This window comes from Oncorhynchus tshawytscha, linkage group LG07, assembly GCF_018296145.1.
Source record: "Oncorhynchus tshawytscha isolate Ot180627B linkage group LG07, Otsh_v2.0, whole genome shotgun sequence".
Taxonomy (NCBI): domain Eukaryota; kingdom Metazoa; phylum Chordata; class Actinopteri; order Salmoniformes; family Salmonidae; genus Oncorhynchus; species Oncorhynchus tshawytscha.
In genome coordinates this window covers 52552738-52579625 of record NC_056435.1, presented here as the reverse complement: position 1 = coordinate 52579625, position 26888 = coordinate 52552738, and the positions used below count along the sequence as shown (strand labels likewise).

The 26888-nt window shown below is 40.6% G+C and overlaps 1 protein-coding gene across 5 annotated transcripts; it reads left to right on the top strand.

Moving 5' to 3' along the window:
• The first annotated feature begins 67 nt into the window (after nucleotides 1-67).
• LOC112254812 (serine/arginine-rich splicing factor 3) lies at nucleotides 68-26888 on the top strand. 5 transcript variants are annotated; one of them, XM_042324610.1, is made up of 7 exons: nucleotides 68-89; nucleotides 18956-19011; nucleotides 19198-19408; nucleotides 19522-19668; nucleotides 21249-21287; nucleotides 26230-26316; nucleotides 26456-26888. In XM_042324610.1, the coding sequence occupies exons 2-7, from the start codon at nucleotides 19005-19007 to the stop codon at nucleotides 26481-26483; spliced, it is 519 nt and encodes a 172-aa protein (XP_042180544.1). In that variant the 5' UTR covers nucleotides 68-89; nucleotides 18956-19004; the 3' UTR covers nucleotides 26484-26888. The 5 variants fall into 5 exon arrangements, 3 of the variants coding, with proteins under 3 accessions (XP_042180544.1, XP_024283461.1, XP_024283462.1); XR_002954203.2 differs by lacking the exons at nucleotides 68-89; nucleotides 26456-26888 and adding exons at nucleotides 18405-18556; nucleotides 20173-20657; XM_024427693.2 differs by lacking the exon at nucleotides 68-89 and adding an exon at nucleotides 18405-18556.

Genomic DNA, 26888 nt, shown 5'->3' with positions numbered 1-26888 from the left:
GCGCAGCGCAACGCAATTACCAGGAACAGCCTGTACAGCAGTGTACTCACTCTGTCCTCGAGAACAGCTCAGCTCCAATAAACGGAATAGTAAGTACACAGATGAACTTTGCGTTTCAGAAGTGTTCAATGCTTTACTGGAGCACAGATAGTTAGGCTACGCCATATTGAATGGAATAATTTATCAAGTAACATACTGGCTGCCTAGGTTAATAATGAGATGTGGAATTAAATGTCATTCAATTTGCTATGTTGGCTAAATTAAATATTTTTGGGGGGGTGAATAATATTTAAATAGTAATTTTCACATCTTAATCATCATAACAACAAGCAGGCTATTTGGAGCATTGATTGTCAGCCACAATTAATTAGATTAATCAAGCACATGAGACATTTATTATAAAATTCGACAGATTGAAAATGTATTTGGGGGGTTTCTTTTTAGACATATTTTTATTTTTGTATTTTTTACAAAGCAGAATCCAGTCATATATTTAGGCCTCATAATCAAGGGTCTTTGTGTAGACCATGTTTTGGACTAATAACAATAAAATGTACCAAAATATGAATAATATATGAACAATATATAACGTTTGTAGTTAGTTTAGTGCTCCAATCATATGGTCCTATTTTTGTTTCATAAACCAAGATTGGCAGTTTTACCAAGTGTGGTGTAGCCTAATCCACAATATGTTATAGGCCCTAGGCTAAAAACTAGGCCTTTATGCTAGTGTATGTTGTTGATGTTTTTCTTATATTTTAAGGATACACATTGACGCTATCAAATCATGCTCAATAGCTCTCTCAGGGACATGATGTATGTTACTTAAGCTTTCAGGTCACAAAATACCACCAATCCTATAGGTTGTCATCAGTAAGGATTACATGTAGTATAAGCCTACTGTAATAGCCTATGAAATGGATACAATTACACATTGTAAAACATACATACTACAAGCAATGCATTAAATGCTTGTAATGGGCATTTTCTTTTTCAAATTAACCATCAACAACATAAGTTCTTAAGCTATTACACTTGAGCAGCCATGAGTGCGAATAACATCTATATTTACACTTTCTTCTGTGTTGTACAAGGAGACTGACATATACATCTGTTTTTGGAAGTAGACCAAGTCCTCAAGGAGCAGGACAATTCTGTTATGTTAGTTTATGATATATTCCATCATGTACCTCATAAGTGCCAAGTTGGAAATTGGATCAGTAGATGTCACTGTGTTCCCTGTGTTGTGTACATTAACTTTGGATCTTGTCAATGAATACCTACTCAATTACATGCAGTATATTGTATCTATTTCAGGTAGGCCTGTGTGAACAACCTTTCAATACTTGGGGGGGATTTAACCTATACAGTACATTCAGAAAGTACAGAGACACCTTGGCTTTTTCCACATTTTTTATGTACAGCATTATTCTAAAATGTATTAAAATAGTTGTTTTCCCATCAATCTACACACAATACCCCATAATGACAAAGCAAAAAATAAACCTGAAATATCACATTTACATAAGTATTCAGACCGTTTACTCAGTACTTTGTTGAACCACCGTTGGCAGCGATTACAGCTTTGAGTCTTCTTGGGTATGATGCTACAAGCATGGCACACCTGTATTTGGGGAGTTTCTCACATTTTTCTCTGCAGATCCTCTCAAGGTCTGTCAAGTTGGATGCACAGCCATTTTCAGGTCTCTCCAGAGATGTTCGATCGGGTTCAATTCCGGGCTCTGGCTGGGACACTCAAGGACATTCAGAGACTTGTCCCAAAGCCACTCCTGCGTTGTCTTGGCTGTGTGCTTAGGGTCGTTGTCCTGTTGGAAGGTGAACCTTCGCCCCAGTCTGAGGTCCTGAGCACTCTGGAGCAGGTTTTCATCAAGGATCTCTCTGTACTTTTCTCTGTTAATCTTTCCCTCGATCCTGACTAGTCTCCCATTTTTTTGTAGCTGAAAAACTTCCCACAGCATGATGCTGCCACCACCATGCTTCAACATAGGGATGGTGCCAGGTTTCCTCCAGACGTGACGCTTGGCATTCAGGCCAAAGAGTTCAAACTTGTTTTCATTAGACCAGATAATATTGTTTCTCATGGTCTGAGAGTCAATACGTGCCTTTTGGCAAACTCCAAGCGGGCTGTCATGTGCCTTTTACTAAGGAGTGGCTTCCGTCTGGCCACTCTACCATAAAGGCCTGATTGGTGGAGTGCTGCAGAGATGGTTGTCCTTCTGAAAGGTTCTTCCATCTCCACAGAGGAACTCCAGAGCTCTGTCAGAGTAACCATCTGGTTCTTGGTCACCTTCCTGACCAAGGCCATTCTCCCGCGATTGCTAAGTTTGGCTGGGCAGACAGCTCTAGGAAGAGTCTTGGTACCCTTCCCCAGATCTGTGCCTTGACACAATCCTGTCTCAGAGCTCTACGGACAATTCCTTTGACCTCATGGATTGGGTTTTGCTCTGACATGAACTGTCAAATGTGGAACCTTATATAGACAGGTGTGTGCCTTTCCAAATCATGTCCAATCAATTGAATTTACCACAGATGGACTCTAATCAAGTTGTAGAAACATCTCATGGGTGATCAATGGAAAAAAGGATGCACCTGAGCTCAATTTCGACACCCATACCAAAGGGTCTGAATACTTACGGTACCAGTCAAAAGTCTACTCCTTCAAGGGTTTTGCTTTATTTGTACCATTTTCTACATTGTAGAATAGTAGTGAAGACATCAAAACTATGAAATAGCTAATATGGAATCATGGAGTAACAAAGTGTTTAACAAATCAAAATACATTTTATATTTGAGATTCTTCAAAGAAGCCACCCTTTTCCTTGATGACACCTAGGCACACCTTTGGAATTCTCTCAACCAGCTTCATGAGGTAGTCACCTAGAATGCATTTCAATGAACAGGTGTCGTCACGCCCTGATCTGTTTCACCTGTTCTTGTGATTGTCTCCAACCCCTCCTGGTGTCACTTATATTCCCCAGTGTATGTATCCCTGTTTCCTGCCTCTTTGTGCCAGTTCGTCTTGTATGATTCCAAGTAAACCAGCGTTTTTTCCTTTTTCCTGCTTTTTGCATTCTCCTTTTCCTAGTCCTCCCGGTTATGACCCTTGCCAGTTTCTCTACTTTGTACCCGCCTGCCTGACCATTCTGCCTGCCTTGACCACGAGAGCCTGTCTGCCACTCTCGACTGTGTTCTGGTTTTGACCTTTTTGCCTGTCCATGACCATTCTCTTTGCCTACCCCTTTGGATTAAGAAACATTGTAAGACTCCAACCATCTGCCTCCTGTGTCTGAATGTGGGTCTCGCCTTGTGCTTTGATAGGTGTGCCTTGTTAAAATTCTATTTGTGGAATTTCTTTCCTTCTTAATGCGTTTGAGCCAGTCAGTTGTGTTGTGAAAAGGTAGGGGTTGTATACAGACGATAGACCTATTTGGTAAAAGACCAAGTCCATATTATGGCAAAAACATCTCAAATAAACAAGGACAAATGACAGTCCATCATTACTTTAAGACATGAATGTCAGTCAATCTATAAAATTTCCCTATGGGACTCCCAATCACAGCCGGATGTGAAACAGCCTGGATTCGAACCAAGGACTGTAGTGATGCCTCGTGCACTGAGATGCAGTGCCTTAGACCGCTGTGTACGTGTGTGTTAACTATTTAATTGTACTAGAATACCTAAAAGGCTGCAAATATTTTAAATATCGGTATCGTTTAATTTGGCAAGGAAAATATCGGATATCGGTATCGGCCAAAAATGTCATATCGGTGCATCACTAATCAAAACTATGAAATAACACATCTTCGTATTCTCTCAACCAGCTTCATGAGGTAGTCACCTGGAATGCATTTCAATTAACAGGTGTGCCTTGTTAAAAGTTCATTTGTGGAATTTCTTTCCTTCTTAATGTGTTTGAGCCAATCAGTTGTGTTGTGACAAGGTAGGGGTGGTATAGAGAAGATCAGTCCTATTTGGTAAAAGACCAAATCCATATTATGGCAGTGACAGCTCAAAAAAGCAAAGCGAAATGACAGTCCGCCATTTACTTTAAGACATGATGGTCAGTCAATCTGGAAAATTTTAAGAACTTTGAAAGTTTCTTCAACTGCAGTCGCAAAAACCATCAAGCGCTATGATGAAACTGGCTCTCATGAGGACCGCAACAGGAAAGGAAGACCCAGAGTTACCTCTGCTGCAGAGGATAAGTTAACTGCAGAGTTAACTGCACCTCAGATTGCAGCCCAAATAAATGCAGCCAAATAAATGCAGAGTTCAAGTAACATCTCTGCACAGACACATCTCAACATCAACTGTTCAGAGGAGACTGCGTGAAACAGGCCTTCATGGTCGAATTGCTGCAACCAGAAGTATCTTTGTGTATCTTTGTGAGATGCAGAGTAGGTGAACAGATGATCTCTGCATGTATGATTCCCACCGTGAAGCATGGAGGGAGAGGTATAATGTGGAGGTGCTTTGCTGGTGACACTGTCTGTGATTTATTTCAAATTCAAGGCACACTTAACCAGTATGGCTACAACAGCATTCTGCAGCAATACGCCATCCCATCTGGTTTGCGCTTAATGGGACTATCATTTGTTTTTCAATAGGACAATGACTCAACACACCTCCAGACTGTGTAAGGGCTATTTGACCAAGAAGGAAAGTGATTGAGTGCTGCATCAGATATCCTGGCATCCGCAATCACCCGACCTCAACCCAATTGAGATGGTTTGGGATGAGTTGGACGGCAGAGAGAAGGATAAACAGCCAACAAGTGCTCAGCATATGTGGGAACACCTTCAAGACCAGGTAAAGCTGGTTGAGAGAATGCCAAGAGTGTGCAAAGCTGTCATCAAGGCAATGTGGGACTGTTTTGAAGGATCTAAATTATAAAATATATTTTTATTTGTTGAACACGTTTTTGGATACTACATGATTCCATGTGTTATTTTATAGTTTTGATGTCTTCACTATTATTCTACAATGTAGAAAATAGCAAAAAGAAAAGAAAAAACCTTGAATGAGTAGGTGTGTTCAAACTTTTGACGGGTACTGTATGTAAATAATGTATTTCTGTTGTTTATTTTGAATAGATTCCTTTTTTAATTCTACAAACTTATTTTTGCTTTGTCATTATGGCATATTGTGTGAAGATTGATGAGGAACAAAACTATATTGAATCTATTTTACAATAAGGCTGTAACGTAACACAATTTGCTTTTCCCGAATGCACTGTAATTACAGTGGCTTGTGAAAGTATTCACCCCCTTGGCATTTGTCATATTTTGTTGCCTTACAACCTGGAATTAAAATACATTTTTGGGGAATTTGTATATTTTGATCATTTGTTGCCCTCCTTGCTCGCACACGCTTTTTCAGTTCTGCCCACAAGGGCTTTGTGATGGCCACTCCAATACCTTGACTTTGTTGTCCTTAAGCCATTTTCCACAACTTTGGAATGCTAGGAGTGATTGTTCATTTGGAAGACCCATTTGCGACCAAGCTTTAACTTCCTGACCGATGTCTTGAGATGTTGCTTTAATATATCCACATAATTTTCCTGTCTCGTGGGGCCATCTATTTTGTGAAGTGCACCAGTCCCTCCTGCAGCAAAGCACCCTCACAACATGATGTTGCCACCCCTGTGCTTCAAAGTTGGGATGGTTTTCTTCGGCTTGCAAGCCTCCCCCTTTTTCCTCCAAACAATAACGATGGTCATTATGGCCAGACAGTTCTATTTTTGTTTCATCAGACCAGAGGACATTTCTCCAAAAAGTCAGATCTTTGTCCCCATGTGCAGTTGCAACCTGTAGTCTGGCTTTTTTTAATGGCGGTTTTGGAGCAGTGGCTTCTTCCTTGCAGAGTGGCCTTTCAGGTTATGTCGATGTAGGACTCGTTATACTGTGGATATAGATACTTTTGTACCCGTTTCCCCCAGCATCTTCACAAGGTCCTTTGCTGTTGTTCTGGGATTGATTTGCACTTTCCACACCAAAGTACATTCATCTCTAGGAGACAGAACGCGCCTCCTTCCTGAGCTGTATGACGGCTACGTGGTCCCATGGTGTTTATACTTGCATACTATTGTTGGTACAGATGAACATGGTACCTTCAGGCATGTGGAAATTGCTCCCAAGGATCAACCAGACTTGTGGAGGTCTACAATATTTTTCTGAGGTCTTGGCTGATTTATTTTGATTTTCCCATGATGTCAAGCAAAGAGGCACTGAGTTTGAAGGTAGGCCTTGAAATACATCCACAGGTACATCTCCAATTGACGCAAATTATGTCAATTAGCCTATCAGAAGCTTCTAAAAGGCCTGACGTCATTTTATGGAATTTTCCAAGCTGTTTAAAGGCAGTCAACTTAGTGTATGTAAACTTCTGACCAACTGGAATTGTGATAGTGAATTATCAGTGAAATAATCTGCCTGTAAACAATTGTTGGAAAAATTGCACAAAGTAGATGTCCTACCCGACTTGCCAAAACTATAGTTTAACAAGAAATTTGTGGAGTGGTTGAAAAATGAGTTAATGACTCCAACCTAACTGTATGTAAACTTCCGACTTCATCTGTATATATTGAGATCATGCAAGACTTAAATAAAGTCCACCTGTGTGCAATCTAACTAATTATGGGACTTCTGAAGGTAATTGGTTGCACCAGATCTTATTTAGCTTCCTAGCAAAGGGGGTGAATACGTATGCACGCACCACTTTTCCGTTATTTTAGTAATTTTTTTCATTTCACTTCACCAATTTGGACTATTTTGTGTATGTCCATTACATGAAATCCAAATTAAAATCCTATTCAATTAGAGGTTGTAATGCAACAAAATAGGAAAAAAACACAGAGGGGGGTGAATACTTTTGCAAGGCACTGTAAATTCTTATTTACAATGACGGCCTACACCAGCCAAACCGGGACGACGCTGGGCCAATTGTGCGCCACCCTATGGGACTCCCAATCACAGCCGGTTGTGACACAGCCTGAATTTGAACCAGAGTGTCTGTAGTGATGCCTCTAGCACTGAGATGCAGTGCCTTAGACCGGTGCACCACTCTGGAGCATCCTCTCTAGCACTGTTTGGTTAGCAGTGTTTCTGTAGACCATGAGATGGAGTTTGCAAAAATAAATGGCTACTGGATTGATGCAAATAATCATGTTATCATTCTGACGGGTAGGAATAGGCCACTTTGTAGCTACTTTAGTTAACATTTAATAAAAGACGGTTTTTGGGAAAGCCTTTCAATCTACCAGGAGATGGTTAGGCCTACCATTAGCATCTATTCCTTAATTGTTTGAAACCTGGGCATTTTACTTCACATTTTGAGGCATGTCTTACCTTACTTGAAAGTAGCCTATAGCCAAAATCCCACCATAGAAACATGGTGGCAGTTATTTTTATAAAGACTTACTCATACGCTTTCTCCTGTTCTATTGATTTTCTTTCAACTTTATTTCATTGTCTAGCAGCCAAAGGCATTATCCTAGCCATGATAATTGTTGCATTTTGGAACATTCACACGAAGGCCTACCGCCGTCTGTACATTGCTGCACTTAAAATGTGAAGAAATAGTTGATCAACATTTTAAGCTAAACATTCTGATCTGTTCATCCAGATGTATTAATTGAAACTGCCAATACTTCCACTACACTATTTTGGTACGTATCAGTGGAGATTAAGAGGTGAGTATACACAATGCCCATGGAAAAATAAGTGGGTATACCGCGTATACCTGCGTATACCCTCCACTACACTACTGGCTTTCGTCACTACCCGTGTAGAATTAAGCTAAATTACACTCGCATTGCTGAATTGTGTATTGAGGTTAAATAGCACTATTAGCACGAATAACACAGTAACTACATCATATTCAAATTACAATGTAATGTGATTAACAGGCCAATGGTTACAAAGTGAAACAAAACTCTTATGAAAGGGTCAATTTGTCATGTATGTGAATTACTGTGTGTTATTTTGTATTTTATAAAATTCCCATGACATGAATCTGATAGGGAAAGCGATGTGTATGAAGGCTAAACTCCAAGCAGCAGAATAGCAGCTCATTGACCTTTGGCAACGTCAGGGGTGTGAGGCCTTATAGCATTATCTCGTGCAAGAATTTCACTCTCAAGTGATGTACACTTTTTTTAGGGTGGTAGATCACCTTTAATATTGCAAAAAGATTGTGGCTTCCTTCAAAGTAATTGTCTGCATCTTTTCCAATACCCCATACACATACATATTTTATATACATATACACATATATACTATATATACACACACACACACATATGTATATACGTATATGTATATATATACACACATATACTATATATATACACATATACATACAATATATATACATATACAATATATACACATATACTATATATATATATACACACACACACATACACACTATATATACATATACTATATATATACATATACTATATATATACACACACATATACTATATATATATACACACATATACTATATATATATACACACATATACTATATATATATATACATATATATATACACATATACACATACTATATATACATATACACATATATATATACTTATATACATATATACATATTTTAACTTTATTATTTTAACCCTAACCCTGCCACCCCTCCCCTAATTGGAGTAAACTAATGGACAAGGCTTCTACTTCCAGGTTATACATAAAATGTATATTGTATGGACGCAGTATATTTTACAATATTTATCTTTTGTTTGTTTTTAGTCCCATCCTTCAGCTCCACTCAACCCCTCCCACCCATCTCTGAACACCACACAGTTTTGATTTCTATTGTTGTTCAACTGTTACTTGAAAGCATGGAGGTATGTTATTTAGCTCTAGGCATATCAATTCATAGTATAGTTAGGTGCCATTTTCCTCCCTTTGTAAACCATTACAGAAACTATACTATGAATTTCATTTTCGGAGTGGCTGCGGGTCCGAATTCAATTGGAAACGTTCTTGTTCAGAGTGCCCCGAGGCAAACAAAGAACTGCCTGTGGATTATAGCAACTGGAATCCTATACTTAGACAATATACACATCCTCAACTTCCTATTTCACTGAGAACTGGAGTTGATTTTGGCACACTAAACATTGGCAGGACCATATTTTTTTTAACTCCAAAAGACAAGATTCACAAAATATGAAGGTGATATATACCTTTAAAATAACACCTGATATTTTTATGTTTATTTGGATTATATAGCCTAGTTGAGAAACACCTGACATGATATACACTATAATTTACCTACATGACATACATGCAGTATAAACTAGCAACAAATGTCCTCTGCCAGTTACAGTTGAATCACAGTTCATTCTGTAGCTCCTCATACAGCCTACTGATTTCACTTCTAATAATGTATTGGAGTTCTCTCTGGTAATGGGCTCTATTCTGTGGGTTTTCCTAAAAGATAGTGTAAGGCAATTCATCTATAAGACATATGTTTTTAAAACATTGGTTAAGACATGTTGTTATAATACTTGAGGAACATAGTGATTGATTCTCATTTTTCTAGGCCTAGGCCTCAGTATGGATAAAATATAAAGGCTAAATATATGTCAAATATATAAGCTACAGTGCCAAAAGTATTCATTCCCCTTGGCGTTTTTCCTATTTTGTTGCATTACAACCTGTAATTTAAATAATTTTTATTTGGATTTCATGTAAATGGACATACACAAAATAGTGTATGTGAAATGAAAAAAACAACTTCTTTCAACAAAAAAAAGAAGGAAAAAAAGAAAAGTGGTGCGTGCACGTGTATCTGGTGCAACCAATTACCTTCAGAAGTCACATAATTAGTTAAATAAAGTCCACCTGTGTGCAATCTAAGTGGTCACATGATCTGAATATATACAGATGAAGTCAGAGGAGGATGTCTTCCCTGTAACGCACAGCATTGAGATTGCCTGCAATGACAACAAGCTTAGTCCGATGATGCTGTGGCACATCGCCCCAGACCATGACGGACCCTCCACCTCAATCCTGCTCCAGAGTACAGGCCTCGGTGTAAACTCATTCCTTCGATGATAAACACAAATTCGACCATCACACCTTGTGAGACAAAACCGCGAGTCGTCAATGAAGAGTACTTTTTGCCAGTCCTGTCTGGTCCAGCAACGGTGGGTTTGTGCCCATAGACGACATTGTTGCTGGTGCTGTCTGGTGAGGACCTGCCTTACAATAGGCCTACAAGCCCTCAGTCCAGTCTCTCTCAGCCTATTTCAGACAGTCAGCACTGGAGGGATTGTGCGTTCCTGGTGTAACTCAGGCAGTTGTTGTTGCCATCCTGTGCCTGTCCCGCGGGTGTGATGTTCGGACGTACAGATCCTGTGCATGTGTTGTTACACGTGGTCTGCCACTGCGAGGACGATCAGCTGTCCGTCCTGTCTCCCTGTAGAGCTGTCTTAGGCATCTCACAGTACAGACATTGCCATTTATTGCCCTGACCACATCTGCAGTCCTCATGCCTCCTTGCAGCATGCAAGTTCACGCAGATGAGCAGGTACCCTGGGCATCTTTCTTTTGGTGTTTTTCAGAGTCAGGAGAAAGTGAGTCTCCAGCTTCAGTGATTTTTGCAGTTTGTGCCAGTCATTGGCAGCAGAGAACGGGAACCAGTCATTGGCAGCAGAGAACTGTCCTTTGGCACATAAGCACATGATTATGTGCCAAAGGAAGAATTGGCTTTGGGGGTGACCAATGAGATATACCTGCTGGAGCGCGTGCTAAGAGTGGGTGCTGCTATGGTGACCAATGAGCTGAGATAATGCAGGGCTTTACCTAGCAGAGACTTGTAGATGACCTGGAGCCAGTGGGTTTGGCGGAGAGTATGAAGCGAGGGCCAGCCAACGAGAGCGTACAGGTCGCAGTGGTGGGTAGTATATGGGGCTTTGGTGACAAAACAGATGGCACTGTGATAGACTGCATCCACTTTGAGTAGAGCGTTTGAGGCTGTTTTGTAAATGACATCGCCAAAGTCGAGGATCAGTAGGCTGGTCAGTTTTACGAAGGTATGTTTGGCAGCATGAGTGAAGAATACTTTGTTGCGAAATAGGAAGCCGATTCTAGATTTATTAAAGAAGGCCTGGAGATGCTTAATGCGAGTCTGGAAGGAAAGTTTAGTCTAACCAGACACCTAGGTATTTGTAGTTGTCCACATATTCTAAGTCAGAACCGTCCAGAGTAGTGATGCTGGACGGGCGGGCAGGTGCGGGCAGCGATCGGTTGAATAGCATGCATTTAGTTTTACTTGCATTTAAGAGCAATTTGAGGCCATGGAAGGAGAGTTGTATGGCATTGAAGCTCATCTGCAGGTTAGTTAACAGTGTCCAAAGAAGGTCCAGAGGTATACAGAATGGTGTCGTCTGCGTAGAGGTTGATCAGAGAATCACCAGCAGCAAGAGCAACATTATTGATGTATACAAAGAAGAGAGTCAGAAAGTACGTTCAGCTCTAGGAGACATAACGCGCCTCCTTCCTGAGCTGTATGACGGCTGCGTGGTCTCATGGTTTTTATACTTGCGTACTATTGTTTGTACAGATGAACATGTCACCTTCAGGCGTTTGGATATTGCTCCCAAGGAAGAACCAGACTTGTGGAGGTCTACAATTTTTTTTTGAGGTCTTGGCTGATTTCTTTTGATTTTCCCATGATGTCAAGCAAAGATGCAATGATTTTGAAGGTAGGCCTTGAAATACATCCACAGGTACACCTCCAATTGACTCCAATTATGTCAATTAGCCTATCAGAAACTTCTAAAGCCATTACATAATTTTCTGGAATTTTCCAAGCTGTTTAAAGGCACAGTCAACTTAGTGTATGTGTCACGCTCGGTGTATAGAGGAGACCAAGGCGCAGCGTAGTAAGCGTACATTCTTCTGTAATAAAAGAAAGAACACTGAACAAACTATCAAAACTTACCATGACGCAGACAGGCAACTAAACATAGACCAAGAACCCACGAAATACCCAAGGAATATGGCTACCTAAATATGGTCCCCAATCAGAGACAATGATAAACAGCTGCCACTGATTGAGAACCAATTCAGGCAACCATAGACATATAAACACCTGGACTTACAAAAAACCCTAGACATACAAAAACTAACAAACCACCCTCGTCACAGCCTGACCTAACCAAAATACTAAAGAAAACAAAGATAACTAAGGTCAGGGCGTGACAGTATGTAAACTTCTGACCCACTGGAATTGTGATAGTGAATTATAAGTGAAATAATCGGTCTGTAAACGATTGTTGAACAAATTACACAAAGTAAATGTCCTAACCGACTTGCCAAAACTATAGTTTGTTAACAAGAAATTTGTGGAGTGGTTGAAAAACAAGTTTTAATGTCTCCAACCTAAGTGTATGTAAACTTCCGACTTCCACTGTAGGCCTATGTGGTAAGCTAGATGATGCATGCGACTATGATTTGCACTGTCTTGTATTTGCATATACTAAATAATATGTGTGAAATTAGTTTTGATTTAGAATGTGCCAGTATCATACACCTGTCAGAACAGGGGTAAAAAAAAACACACCTTCTTTATGCACTTGAATAGCAAATGGAGGACTATTTTCCCACTGTTAATTTTCATGCCAGCCAGTAGGCTCCTCTATAGGCCTAGCCTATAGAAAGCTCATGGGATCCTCCTCTTTTCGATAGAGGTCATCAAAACTGTTTTCTCACGCAATTGCATAGCATAGCCTATCTAAATGTTGCACTTATTTATTACATGCATCAACCAGCTATGAGGAGCTGGCTTTCGCTGCACAACAGGTAATCGATCCTATTCCACTCAAACTCTGAATGTCAGGGCTCTCATGAAGATTTTGATTAGATTTTCGATTGTATTTACATTGATGTCAGAGTGATCATTGGTGACTGGCCATTAGCAAGTTTGGTAGGCTACTAATGACCTTCAGAGGCTCAGAACACAGTTTTGGAGAAGCCTAGTTACCGTGACCCAATGGTCACGTGGAATTTGACTGCGGTCATGACTCCTGACTGCTGGTGTAGCAGTAATAAGATCACCATAACAGCCCTAGCTGTGGCCATCTGACTAGTATCAATAAGGGCTTTCAACAAAATAGCAACAGACCATAAAGTAAGCAACACACACAGATATGCAATTGCCAAACAACGCTACTGCCACCTTCTGGTTTGGAGTATATTAACAAGGCTGAGTGGCTGATGACTTCAGAGGTCTTTGCTGTGTGAACACAAAATAGATTGACTGCCGCCACTTTTCAGAGGTGCCAATACTGTCGGCAGGCAAAAGTTTGACAATCGTATGGGGGATTCTGAGCTATTAAAGAAGGCATGGGTAAGGCCAAAATGTCACAAATATTCCATCTTCAATTCATTATTTCTCAATTATGCTTTAATATATAATATCAAATATATGTTGACAATCCTTCCACCAAAGGATTACATTTAGTGAAAATGTTTTTTATTGTTCTAGTTTCATGAGGAACCACTAGGCTACATGCTATCCTATAATGAGCACATTGAGGTTTCTGATAAAAAATAAATAAAAAGTTTATAATTTATTATGAGTATTAATCATAACCCTCTGGCACTATTTCTGCAAGTTTTTCCCATCCATCATAGTCACCGTCTCTTCATATGTTGGAAAGTAAGTTAATTGAGCATGATCATATTCTGTTGCTCTACTAGGACACATTCAACAATTTACTGGACTAGGTAACATCAGGAAAGCCTAATTCTAAGGGCTATACTTGATCTGTTTCATATCCCTCAGGTAAAATGAGTCAGGGCATTAGTCAGTCAGTCCAATAAAGTGCTTTATTTCCCCTGTCCTGTTTTTGTTCTGCAATGCCTACTGCTGGTTTAGTTTCCTAGGTATCCAGGCTGTATCACAACTGGCGAGTCCCATAGGGCGGCTCACAATTGGCCCATCATTGTCTGGGTTTGGCCGGTGTAGGCCGTCATTGTAAATAAGAATTTGTTCTTAACTGACTTGCCTAGTTAAATAAAGGTTACATACACTACACCTATACACAAATGGTGACATTGCGCATTGCTCACCAGAACTCATTCCAAAAAATGACTTTGATGCTCACATAGTTCTGGGGTGTTCGGTTGTTTTTTCCCAACACAGCATTTTGTATTTTTTAGTATGTGCAATTGTGAATATATACACTACCGTTCAAAAGTTGAACAATACTTGTTAACTTTTCTATTTATGTTGGTAACCAGTTTATAATAGCAATAAGGCACCTTGTGTAACAGCTCTCGTTGGTAGGAGACCAAGGCGCAGCGTGGTAGGCGTACATCTTAACTTTATTGATGACACCAAACAAAATAACAAAGTCAAAAAAACAAAAGCGCACAGTTCTGTCAGGCTCAGACACTAAACAGAAAACAAGATCACACAACCTAATGGTGGGAAAAGGGCTGCCTAAGTATGATCCCCAATCAGAAACAACGATAGACAGCTGCCTCTGATTGGGAACCACACTCGGCCAAAAACAAAGAAACAGAAGACATAGAATTTCCCACCCGAGTCACACCCTGACCTAACCAAACATAGAGAATAATAAAGATCTCAAAGGTCAGGGCGTGACACCTTGGGGATTTGTCGTATATGGCCAATATGTCACCACGTTCGTGGTATATTAGGCTTCTGTACACCTATGTAGATATTCCATAAAATATCAGCCGTTTCCACCTACAATAGTCATTTACAACATTAACAATGTCTACACTGTATTTCTGATCAATTTGATGTTATTTTAATGGACAAAAAAATGTTTTTCTTTCAAAAACAAGGAAATGTCTAAGTGACCCCAAACTTTTGAACGGTATAGTATATGTATTTATACAAAAGTGTAATTATACTTGTTTTTTAGATTTTAAGGAATTATTGTATTATTGCTGAACTATCATTTTGCTTATCTTCTGGAAAAACAGTACTTGTTCTGAAAATAATATATATTCTCCTTCAAACAGACTCTAGAATTCAATGCCACTATTATCAGAAAGAGAGAGAGAGAGTCTGTGTGTGTGTGTGTGTGTGTGTGTGTGTGTGTGTGTGTGTGTGTGTGTGTGTGTGTGTGTGTGTGTGTGTGTGTGTGTGTGTGTGTGTGTGTGTGTGTGTGTGTGTAACTGCAAGTACGAGGGCGGGTTCATGCAAGGATACCGAGTCATCAGGAAGTGAAACAGAACAGAATGTGCTGCACTAATCTGATTGAAAAACACTGCCCTGAGTGGTTGGAAGAAAAAAATAAGATGTTTTATTTAAGCTAAAAGAGAATTCTGTGTCACAGGCGAAGAAGAGCAACAACAACGAAAACAACAAAACATTTGAACCACAGACACAAGACATTTTGTTGGATTTTGTTAGCCCATAGTGTGAGAAAAGTTGCCTAGTGCACTCTCACTCAAACATGAACACTGCAACAAAATAAAAGCTGAGTAACATCATGCTCTTTGTTTGTTAGCGAGGCATGTGTGTTATGCAACCCCATAAATTTAAACTCCTGTCCTAATCCTTTTTAGCTGTGGACTTTTGGCCTCCGGGGGTCAGAGGGGGTGATAGTTGAGGAACATGGAAGTCGTCGGGCTGAACCGCGCTGTGCTCTAATTCATACATTCCGTTAGATATTATCTCAAAGCTTAGAGCTCTGAGCTGGGGCCAGAGTCAACTACTAAGCCCTGTTTTTTTAATGAATAGGGCAAAGCTAAGCACCATGTTTGTGGTTTAAATAAGTTAGACGGAGGGACCTGGCTGTAGGAAAGGAGAATGAGTGAAAAGAAGAAAGGGAATATGTTTTATTGGAAGGCAAAGACAGAGGACTGTTTGTAATTAGAAACTAAGTCAAACAGTCTGAACTTAACCAAATTCGGCTACAAGTGGTGACGCTTGTTGGGATTCCATGACTCCTGATAGTACCACATGATGAAATCGGGAGGGATACTATGGATCTGTCTCCGTCCATATGTTAATACGTCTGTCACAAGTTATATCTAAGACACTGCTGACCCGATTTTGACAAAACTTGGTTGAATGATGCGTCTTGCCATCGAGATTCTGCATTTACAAAATTACACTGATTGGCCCAAGGGGCGTCTATAGTAATCAACTTAAATTCCAGACTTTGAACAAGCGTATCTCCTGTCCCGTTTGAGCTACAGTTATTACATGTTGTACATACAGCAAATGGAGTCCCTCATGAGAAACAACTTTCCCATAAGGACCTATAACCCCTGAACATTAGATTTTCAGCAAAGTTGACCTTTTGTCCCCCACCAAACTTTGAACAAGCATATATCCTGCCCTGTTTTCCCATATTGACGAATCGTGGATGAATGATGCTTCTTGCTGTCAACATCCGGCATTTATAAAATTACACTAATTGGACCATGGGTGGAATTATAGTAACAGCAACACTTGATTGTTTGTTTCTCTCTCTCATTAATCCACCCATCATAAATTAGAATAATTGTCACTAATTGGCCCAAGGGGGGGTGCTCCATCATTTGTGGGGGATGACATGTTTATGGTTGCCTTGTTCTATTTTATAGCCATTACATTGTAAGCTGAGAAAGGCCTTTTGGTGTGAGGCTTAGTCCCTCTGAGAAAACATTGCAGTGTTTCCTCTGTAAACATTGAATTGCATTCAGGTGTGAAAGTAGATACAATTTATTGCCAGTATGATACCCACTATGTGTGCACTCACTTGGTAGTTTATTGGCCATATACCACAAACCCCCAAGGTGCCTTATTGTTATTATAAACTGGTTACCAACATAAATAGAAAAGTTAACAAGTATTGTTGGGTCATATCAGATATATATTGTCTGATATACACATGGCTGAAATGCTGTTTCAGCCAATCAACATCCAGGACCCAAACTACCCGGTTTATAATTTGCATTATCAAATATAATGTCATATTACTGTGTTAAAATAACTGTTCAGTGAAAATCGCACTTTTAAAAATCCATATTCTGTTAACTCATACCCAAATAATGCTGTTGACTCATCCCATACTCGTATTTGTGGCCAAAGCATAAATTGCAGGACCGAGTTTGGGAAACCCTGTCATAAATGCTGGATAAACAATACTAATGTATTCTACATAACATACCCTGTAATAGAAGGAAATCAGTCAATTGGGCTGGCGTGGTTACATGTGGTTGTGAGGCCAGTTGGACATATTGCCAAATTCCCTAAAATGACGTTGGAGGTGGCTTATGGTAGAGAAATGAACATTCAATTCTCTGGAAACCACTCTGGTGGACATTCCTGCAGTCAGCATGCCAATTGCACGGTCCCTTAAAACTCGAGACATCTGTGGCATTGTGTTGTGTGACAAAATGTAGTTTTTTGATCCCCAGCACAAGGTGTATCTGTGTTATGATCATGTTGTTTAATTAGCTTCTTGATATGCCACACCTGTCAGGTAGATGGATTACCTTGGTAAATGATAAACGCTTACCAACATGGATGTAAACAGATTTGTGCACAACATTTTAGAGAAATAAGCTTTTTGTGCATATGGAACATTTATGGGATATTTCATTTCAGCTGATGAAACATGGGACCAACACTTTACATGTCGCGTTACAATTTTTGCTCAGTATACATCATTGGTCTCTCTACACCGCTTTTTATTGAAGAAAAAAATACTTGTTCATGTAGTCATACCAGAGACGGCATAGCCATACTACTCCACTCCAGTAGACGGCGATAGGCTAGGGGTAGAGCACTTTCTTTACTAACCCCAGCAGATATACTTTTGAGGAAATGGGAAAACTCCATTGTGTACGTTGCTCATGCATCTTCAATGGGCTATATTATGTGTATATATACATAATATGACATTTGAAATGTCTTTATTCTTTTGGAACTTCTGTGAGTGTAATGTTTACTGTTCATTTTTATTGTTTATTTCACTTTTGTTTATTACCTACTTCACTTGCTTCGGCAATGTTAACATTTGTTTCCCATGCCAATTAAGCCCTTGAATTGATAGTACATTGTGGGCGACTATGAGGCAAAGAAAGCTCTCCTTCAAGTAGTGAATGGGAGTCAATTGGGCGCTAGCTCGAAAACCCAACATTAGTATGAATTTTGTCAACAAGAAGTACAACATTACACATATTTTCCGACATGTGAGATAATTAACTTGTTCTCTGTACTATCATATAGCTTTGGAATCGTGACAGTACGTACTTTTGAGGGAAACGGGCAGGTTTCTCGACTCATTCCCTTACATTGAGAAGGGATTTGCGTGACGATTTGTTTAGAAACCGCGTGACGCAGCATGACAACGTCAACGCGATTGGTCGACAGTCTGCTGGAAGAGGCCTTTCTCTAATATTTATGCCACAAACTGGCTAGTAAGATTATTTATTTCCGGTCAACGCCATTTTCGAACGCCTTGTGGACTTCTTCTGCTGCTAGCAAAAATTATTCGGAGCTGTAATCGGAGACTTTGGCCAATACATAACTGGTAACATTTCGATTCATGGAACTGGGAATGAAAACAATTTAAGATGTAGTAACATGCACTGTAAAATAGTTTATCTTCAGTTAAATTGAACCGTCAACAAAAGCCAGCTAGCTAGCTTGCTAACCCCGATGCGCCTCCACGGCTAATGTGGCTGCTAACTAATGGAAACTAACAATGAACATCATTGACTAACTAGAGTGATACAATTAATAAAGTAGTTTTAAAAAAAACATTTTTTTTTACTAACTGTCTGTAATTATTAAATGCATATGTAACCATGCACTTTTTTTTGCAAAGTAGCAAGGTCGAAACCTAATGTTAATATTAGCTAACGTTGGCTAAGCACTATAATTTGTCCAGTACCTAGCTAACTAATCAAGACTCCCTCTTTTGTTCCAGTTTATTTATTATTTCGTCAGCTCTTCAAAGGAAACCAGGATCCGTCGAGATGGGAGGTAATTAGCTATGCATCCATCGTCTTTTCCGGTCTCCTGATCTGAAAATGAAAATAACTGCTTGGCACTAACAGCGTTGTCACAAATCACGATATATGGATTTCATAATATATTAATTAATGTAATTGTGCATGACTGGATCTCATCTAGATAATTTAATTTTCCTCTTTAACCTTTCACTCTCAGAACCTGCTCATCTCAGAGATTGTCCTCTGGATTGCAAGGTGTATGTAGGGAATTTGGGCAACAGTGGAAACAAGACTGAGTTGGAGAGGGCGTTTGGGTACTATGGCCCTTTGCGGAGTGTGTGGGTGGCCAGGAACCCCCCAGGCTTTGCCTTTGTCGAGTTTGAGGATCCCAGAGATGCAACTGATGCTGTGAGAGAACTGGATGGACGGTAGGCCTCAAGGGGATATTCACTTGATTATTTGGGTCATAGCTCATGACATACAGACATTGAAAGAGTATTCCAGTTTAACTTGTGATTCTGCTATTGCTCCATGTGAACAGGACGCTGTGTGGCTGCAGAGTGAGAGTTGAATTGTCCAATGGGGAGAAACGCTCGAGGAGCCGTGGACCTCCTCCCTCCTGGAGCCGTCGCACTGGACGTGAAGACTACAGCAGCAGGCGCCGTGGGAGCCCGCCTGTCAGACGCCGGTATAATACATCACCTCTCACCTACACTTATTCTCACCCACTTTTAACATGTAGTCCTACAAGTGTTTATCACCTACCTTGCCAGTCAACCCCAAGCCCTTCCATCACATCTCCCTCACTTCCAACTGTTCCATATGTACTATAATTAAATGCTTGGACCTAACACACGATCCCGCACTGTAGGTTCGTTAGTGCTGTGATACGTTAGAACTTTTTTTTACTATGGACACAATCAGAGCTGAGAAATGTCAATTTACTCATCACAGGGATTGGGTCCCCTTTTAACAGTGACAATTTAGGTGATTTTGAAAGGCTTAATTCAGGCATCATTTGTTTAGATCTAGGCAATACATTTTTTAAATTACATTTTAGATAATTGGAACAAATTTCAATAAAGGGGGTACTTGTTTGATCATTTGACTACTATATGGATGTTGGTTTTGTTTCACTTTTCTCAGTTTGATTTTTTTCTATCTATATTAATAAAAATAAACCCCGTTGCAGAGTCATCACCATCCCTCTTCTCACCACCCTCTCAGACAGTCAACTAGTCCTCTTACAGCATCATGTGACCACTGACCAGCGCCAGCACCGTGCCCCACCCAATCAGCTTGGCTGGTGCCGTGTCACATGACCCAGGCATGGCCAGTCATGTTCCAGCCTATTGGTTCCTGAGCATGCAGCTCTCAGCCTCCTCCAACCTTAACCCGATCGGCATCGTCGCAGCCCACCTCACAATTCCGACCAATCAGCGATTTTAACTCCATTCCCCAATTATCAACACAACTACCTACAAGCAGCACAGCAGCCCTCGGCTAACCCCAAAAAGACAGGGAAAATCTACAACTACTGTACCCCCTCCAGCCAACCAACTTCATATCTCCAACACTTGCAACTTGTGGCAAATCCTCTCTGCAAATTCTACCTCCCTCGCCATCAGTCTGGCTTCCTTGCGTCATTTCTATCTTGTGTCCAAACCTGAAAAAATAGTAAGTTCCTTTTCTCCTGCTTTTTGTAGTGTCATGCTTACCACAGGTTTGGTTTTACAGCTGCTTGATGGTATGAAATTGGCGGTCATGGAAATTGTCATTTGAATTTAGTTTCAAACATCAACTTGTGAGTACAATAATAAGAATCTTGAATCCCCCTCCCATAGATCATAAATGAAAAGCTTTTATCCTTAAACTCAAAAGTTCTGTGGTCTTGGAGCTGCCCTGGTTAGCATGAACTGTGAGGTCCAATATTGGTAATGTGCCCTATGTCCATCTATGCAACAAAACAGTACAGTATGTAGCTTAAGTCTGCATACCTGTACTTAAAAATGTTCTCTCTAATTCATTCTCACTTGGTTTTATAAGAGGTCTCATTTTGACCTCAGTTGGTTGTCCAAGCATTCTGTCCTCTAGCAGGGGTGCAGAGAGGATGTCCTATTCTGATCTGTCTGCAGAAAGAGGAAGGCTGTGTCGTATTGTTAAATGATTGGGATGGTGTTTCTTCAGGGATAAGGAATGCCATATTTGATTGGAGGTGATGCCTTCATGCACTGTATTAAATGTTTTTCCTGCTCCATCCACCTCCAGCTCTCCTAGGAGGAGGAGCTTCAGCCGCAGTCGCAGCAGGTGAGCCGAAGTGCCTCTTTACCCCAGCCTACAACGTAATCAGTGTTGTGGTAACTAACTATAGTTTTCCTCACAAATATAAATATATCTGTACCCAATAGTAGATCAGTCTAGTACAGATTAGGGGTGTAACAGTACACCAAACCCATGGGGTCAAGGTTCTTTTTCGGTACAGCGGAAAAATTAAATGCCAACAGTTTCTGTAGTAAATGTTTATTTAATAAATTACAAAGTGGTGCTCTTTCTTATTTACATGCATGATCATGAGTCCTGTAATGCCTGATGAAAGCACAATCAGGAATACCAACCCAGTACTCACAACTAAAATAAATCAAATTTTATTAGTAACATGCGCCGAATACAACAGGGGTAGACTTACAATGAAATTCTTACAGTTGAAGTTTACATACACCTTAGACAACTACATTTAAACTCGGTTTTTCACAATTCCTGACATTTAACCCTAGTAAAAATTCCCTGTCTTAGGTCAGTTAGGATCACCACTTCATTTTAAGAATGTGATATGTTAGAATAATACTAGTTATTTATTTCAGCTTTTTTCTTTAATCACATTCCCGGTTGGTCAGAAGTTTACATTAACTCAATTAGTATTTGTTAGCATTGCCTTTTAAATTGTTTAATTTGGGTCAAATTTTTCAGTTAGCATTCCACAAGCTTCCCACAATAAGTTGGGGGAATTTTGGCCCATTCCTCCTGACAGAGCTAGTGTAACTGAGTCAGGTTTGAAGGCATCCTTGCTCGCACACTCTTTCAGTTCTGCCCACAAATGTATTGGATTGAGGTCAGGGCTTTGTGATTGCCACTCCAATACCGTGACTTTGTTGTTCTTAAGCCATTTTGCCACAACTTTGGAAGTATGCTTGGGGTGATTGTCCATTTGGAAGACCCATTTGCGACCAAGCTTTAACTTCCTGACGTCTTGAGATGTTGCTTCAATATATCCACATAATTTTCCTGTCTCATGATGCCATCTATTTTGTGAAGTGCACCAGTCCCTCCTGCAGCAAAGCACCCACACAACATGATGCCGACACCCCGTGCTTCAAGGTTGGGATGGTGTTCTTCGGCTTGCAAGCCTCGCCCTTTTTCCTCCAAACATAATTATGGCCAGACAGTTCTATTTTTGTTTCATCAGACCAAAGTACAATCTTTTTTTCCCATGTGCAGTTGCAAACGGTAGTCAGGCTTTTTTCCCAAACAATTGTTGGGAAAATGACTTCTGCACAAAGTAGTTGTACTAACTGACTTGCCAAAACTATAGTTTGTTAACAAGAAATTTGTGGAGTGGTTGATAAACAAGTTTTAAATGTCTCCAACCTAAGTGTGTAAACTTCCGATTTTAAACTGTACTTACAGACCCCTAACCAACAATGCCGTTTAAAAAGTACAAATAAGAAATAAAAGTAACAAGTAGTTAAAGAGCTACAGAAAAAAATAACAATAGCGAGACTATATAAAGGGGGTACCAGTACAGAGCCAATGTGCGGGGGCACCTGTTAGTCAACGTAATTGAGGTAATATGTACACTACCGTTCAAAAGTTTGGGGTCACTTAGAAATGTCCTTGTTTTTGAAAGAAAGGCACAATTTCTCCAATAAAATGACATCAAATTGATCATAAATGCAGTGTAGACATTGTTAATGCTGTATGACCATGGAATATCTACATAGGTGTACAGAGACCTATTAACAGAAACCATCACTCCTGTGTTCCAGGGACATGTTAGCTAACCCTAGTTTATCATTTTAAAAAGGCTAATTGAGCATTAAACCCTTTTGCAATTATGTTAGCACAGCTGAAAACTGTTGTTCTGATTTAAAGAAGCAATAAAACTGGCCTTTTATACTAGTTGAGTATCTGGAGCATCAGCATTTTTAGGTTTGATTCCAGGCTCAAAATGGCCAGGAAAAACACTTTATTCTGAAACTAAATGAGAACTTGTTCTCAACTGGCCTACCTAGTTTGAGAAACAGATGCCTCACAAGTCCTCAACTGGCAGCTTAATTTAAATAGTACCCGCAAAACACCAGTCTCAACAGTGAAGAGGCGACCCCGGGATGCTGGCATTCTAGGCAGAGTTGCAAAGAAAAAGCCATATCTCAGACTGGCCAATAAATATAAAAGATTAAGATGGGCAAAAGAACAGACACTGGACAGAGGAACTCTGCCTAGAAGGCCAGCATCCCAATGTCGCCTCTTCACTGTTGACGTTGAGACTGGTGTTTGCCTGTACTATTTAATAAAGCTGCCAGTTGAGGACGTGAGAGGCGTCTGTTTCTCAAGCTAGACACTAATGTACTTGTCCTCTTTCTCAGTTGTGCACCGGGGCCTCCCACTATTCTGGTTAGAGACAGTTTGCGGTGTTCTTTGAAGGGAATCGTACACAGCGCTGTACGAGATCTTCAGTTTCTTGGCAATTTCTCACATGAAATATCCTTAATTTCTCAGAAGAATAGACTGACAAGTTAAAAAAAAATGTGTGTGTGTGTATATATATTTTTATATATATCACCAGATAGGCCAGTTGAACAAGTTCTCATATACAGTTTTAGAAGAAAGTTATTTGTTTCTGGCCATTTTGAGCCAGTAATCGAACCCACAAATGCTGATGCTCCAGATACTGAACTAGTCTAAAGGCCAGTTTTATTGCTTTTTTAATCAGCACAACAGTTTTCAGCTGTGCTAACATAATTGCAAAAGGGTTTTCTAATGATCGATTCGCCTTTTAAAATGATAAACTAGGGTTAGCTAACACAACGTGCCATTGGAACACAGGAGTGATGGATGCTGATAATGGGCCTCTACGCCTATGTAGATATTCCATAAAAAATCTGTTTCCAGCTACAATAGTCATTTACAGCATTAGAAATACAGTATAGATCATTGTTAAACCATTTATTTTAATGGATAAAAATGTTTTTTTTTAAATAAAGGTTAAAGTGACTATGCATAGATGAGAGTAGCAGTGGTGTTAAAGGGGGGGGGATGCAAATAGTCTGGGTAACTATTTGATTAGTTGTTCAGGAGTATTATGGCATGGGGGTAGAAGCTGTTTAGAAGCCTCTTGGACCTAGCCATGGTGTTCCGGTACTGCTTGATGTGCAGTCTATAACTAGGGTGGCTGGAGTCTTTGACAATTTTTAGGGCCTTCCTCTGACACCGCCTGCTGTAGATGTTCTGGCTTGGCTCCAGTGATGAACTGGGCCGTACGCACTACCCTCTGTAGTGCCTTGCGGTCGGAGGCCGAGCATTTGCCATACCAATCAGCTCTCGATGGTGCAGCTGTAGAACCTTTTTAGTATCTGAGGACCCGTGCCAAATTTTTTTCAGTCTCCTGGAAGGGAATAGGTTCCTCACAACTGTCTTGGTGTGCTTGGACCATGTTAGTTTGTTGATGTGGATACAAAGGAACTTGACGCTCTCAACCTGCTCCACTACAGCCCTGTTGATGAGTGGGTGTGTGCTCGGTCCTCATTTTCCTGTAGTCCACAATCATCTCATTTTGTCTTGATCACGTTGAGGGAGAGGTTGTTGTTGTCCTGGAACCACACGACCAGGTCTCGGACCACCTCCCTATAGGCTGTCTCATTGTTGTCGGTAATCAGGCCTACCGCTGTTGTCATCAGCAAACTTAACGGTGTTGGAGTCGTGCCTGGCTGTGCAGTTGTGGGTGAACAGGGCGTATAGGAAGGGACTGAGCACGCACCCCTGAGTGGCCCCTGTGGTGAGGATCAGCGTGGCAGATGTGTTGTTGCTTACCCTTACCACCAGGAGGTGGCCCGTCAGGAAGTCTAGGATCCACTTGCAGAGGGAGGTGTTTAGTCCTAAGGTCCTTAGCTTATTGTTGCGCTTTGCGGGTACTGTGGTGTTGAATGCTGAGCTGTAGTCAATGAATAGCATTCTAAAATAGGTGTTCCTTTTGTCCAGGTGGGAAAGGGCTGTGTGGATACAATCTCTATTGCACTCATCTGTGGATCTGTTGGGGTGGTATGCAAATTTGAGTGGGTTTAGGGTTTTTAGGATAACGGTGTTGATGTGAGCCTTGACTAGCCTTTCAAAGCATCTCATGGCTACAGATGTGAGTGCTACGGGTTGGTAGTCATTTAGGCAGGTTACCTTAGTGTTCTTGGGCACAAGGACTATGGTGGTCTGCTTAATACATGTTGGTATTAGACTCGGCCAGGGAGAGGTTGAAAATATCAGTGAAGACACTTGCCAGTTGGTCAGCGCATGCTCGCAGTACACGTCCTGGTAATCCGTCTGACCTTATCCAATTACGATCTTGTCTCATTGCTGCAATTCCCCAACGGGCTCGGGAGAGGCGACGGTCGAACCATGCGTTCTCCGAAACATGACCCGCCAAACCACGCTTAACACGTGCTTGCTTAACTCGGAAGCCAGCCGCACCAATGTGTCGCAGAAAACAGTTCAGCTGATGACTGAAGTCAGCCTAGAGGCACCCGGCCCGCCACAAGGAGTCGCTAGAGCGCAATGAGCCAAGTAATGCCAAACCCTCCCCTAACCCGGATGACGCTGGGCAATTGTGTGCTGCCCTATGGGACTCACGGTTGTGACATCCTGGGATCAAACCCAGGTCTGTAGTGACGCTTCAAGCACTGCGATGCCTTATACCGCTGCGCAGCTTGGGAAGCCCCATAGGGTCTAGTTAACGTAAGCCATAGATATTTACTTGAGGTGCATAGGCCTACAATGCAGTGTTTATTTTCTGTATTCAGGTTCACAGGGTTGACTGAGCTTCCTCACTACGTGTACCGTTACACCCCTAGTACACATGGTTCTCACATTGTTGATACTAATTGGGGCTGTCTAGTTTCAAGTGACAGTTCTTCAAATGTAATAATCCTGAGAGATGTCTGAATACATGTCAGTACATTGGAAACACTAACTTGTTCTTCTCTAGGTCTCTGTCAAGAGACCGAAGAAGAGAGAGGTCTATCTCCAGAGACAGGAACCATAAACCTTCAAGATCCTTCTCAAGGTCTCGGAGGTAAATGTGTGTGTGTTCACTGGCGTCTGTGTATTGACATGCGTCTTCCTATATAGGCTTGTTTTTTAGTTCTATGGATTGTAGTAATGCATTGCGCAAGTTATTCTTGTTTCTGACAACTTTTTGTTTTATTTTTCAGCCGCTCCAGGACCGCTGAGAGAAAGTGAGTGTCTGACAGTCTGAACTCAGTCCAAACCTGAGTATGTCTTGTATAGAATCAGGTTCTGGATGAGTGCATTTCATTTTTAAATGATTAGCCTTTTTAGATTTGTGTTTAGGTGAGACAGCCATGTCTGTCCATCTGTGAAACAACTGTTTTTGAAAGCTGTATAGTTCAAATTACTGTCTTTATTCTACCAAATGTCTCTTTCACTTGTTTAAACATACAGATGACTGACTTATACTGTCCAACTTACACCTAACACATTGTCCAATAGGGGCAGGGGTTGGTTTTGAACATTCAGTCCAGCCTAAATATGGGAGTATCTGTCAATGTGGGAATAACAACTACTTTATTTGTTTCTGTTAAACTGTTTGAAGTGATTGAATTAAACATTTGGTAACATGTTTCA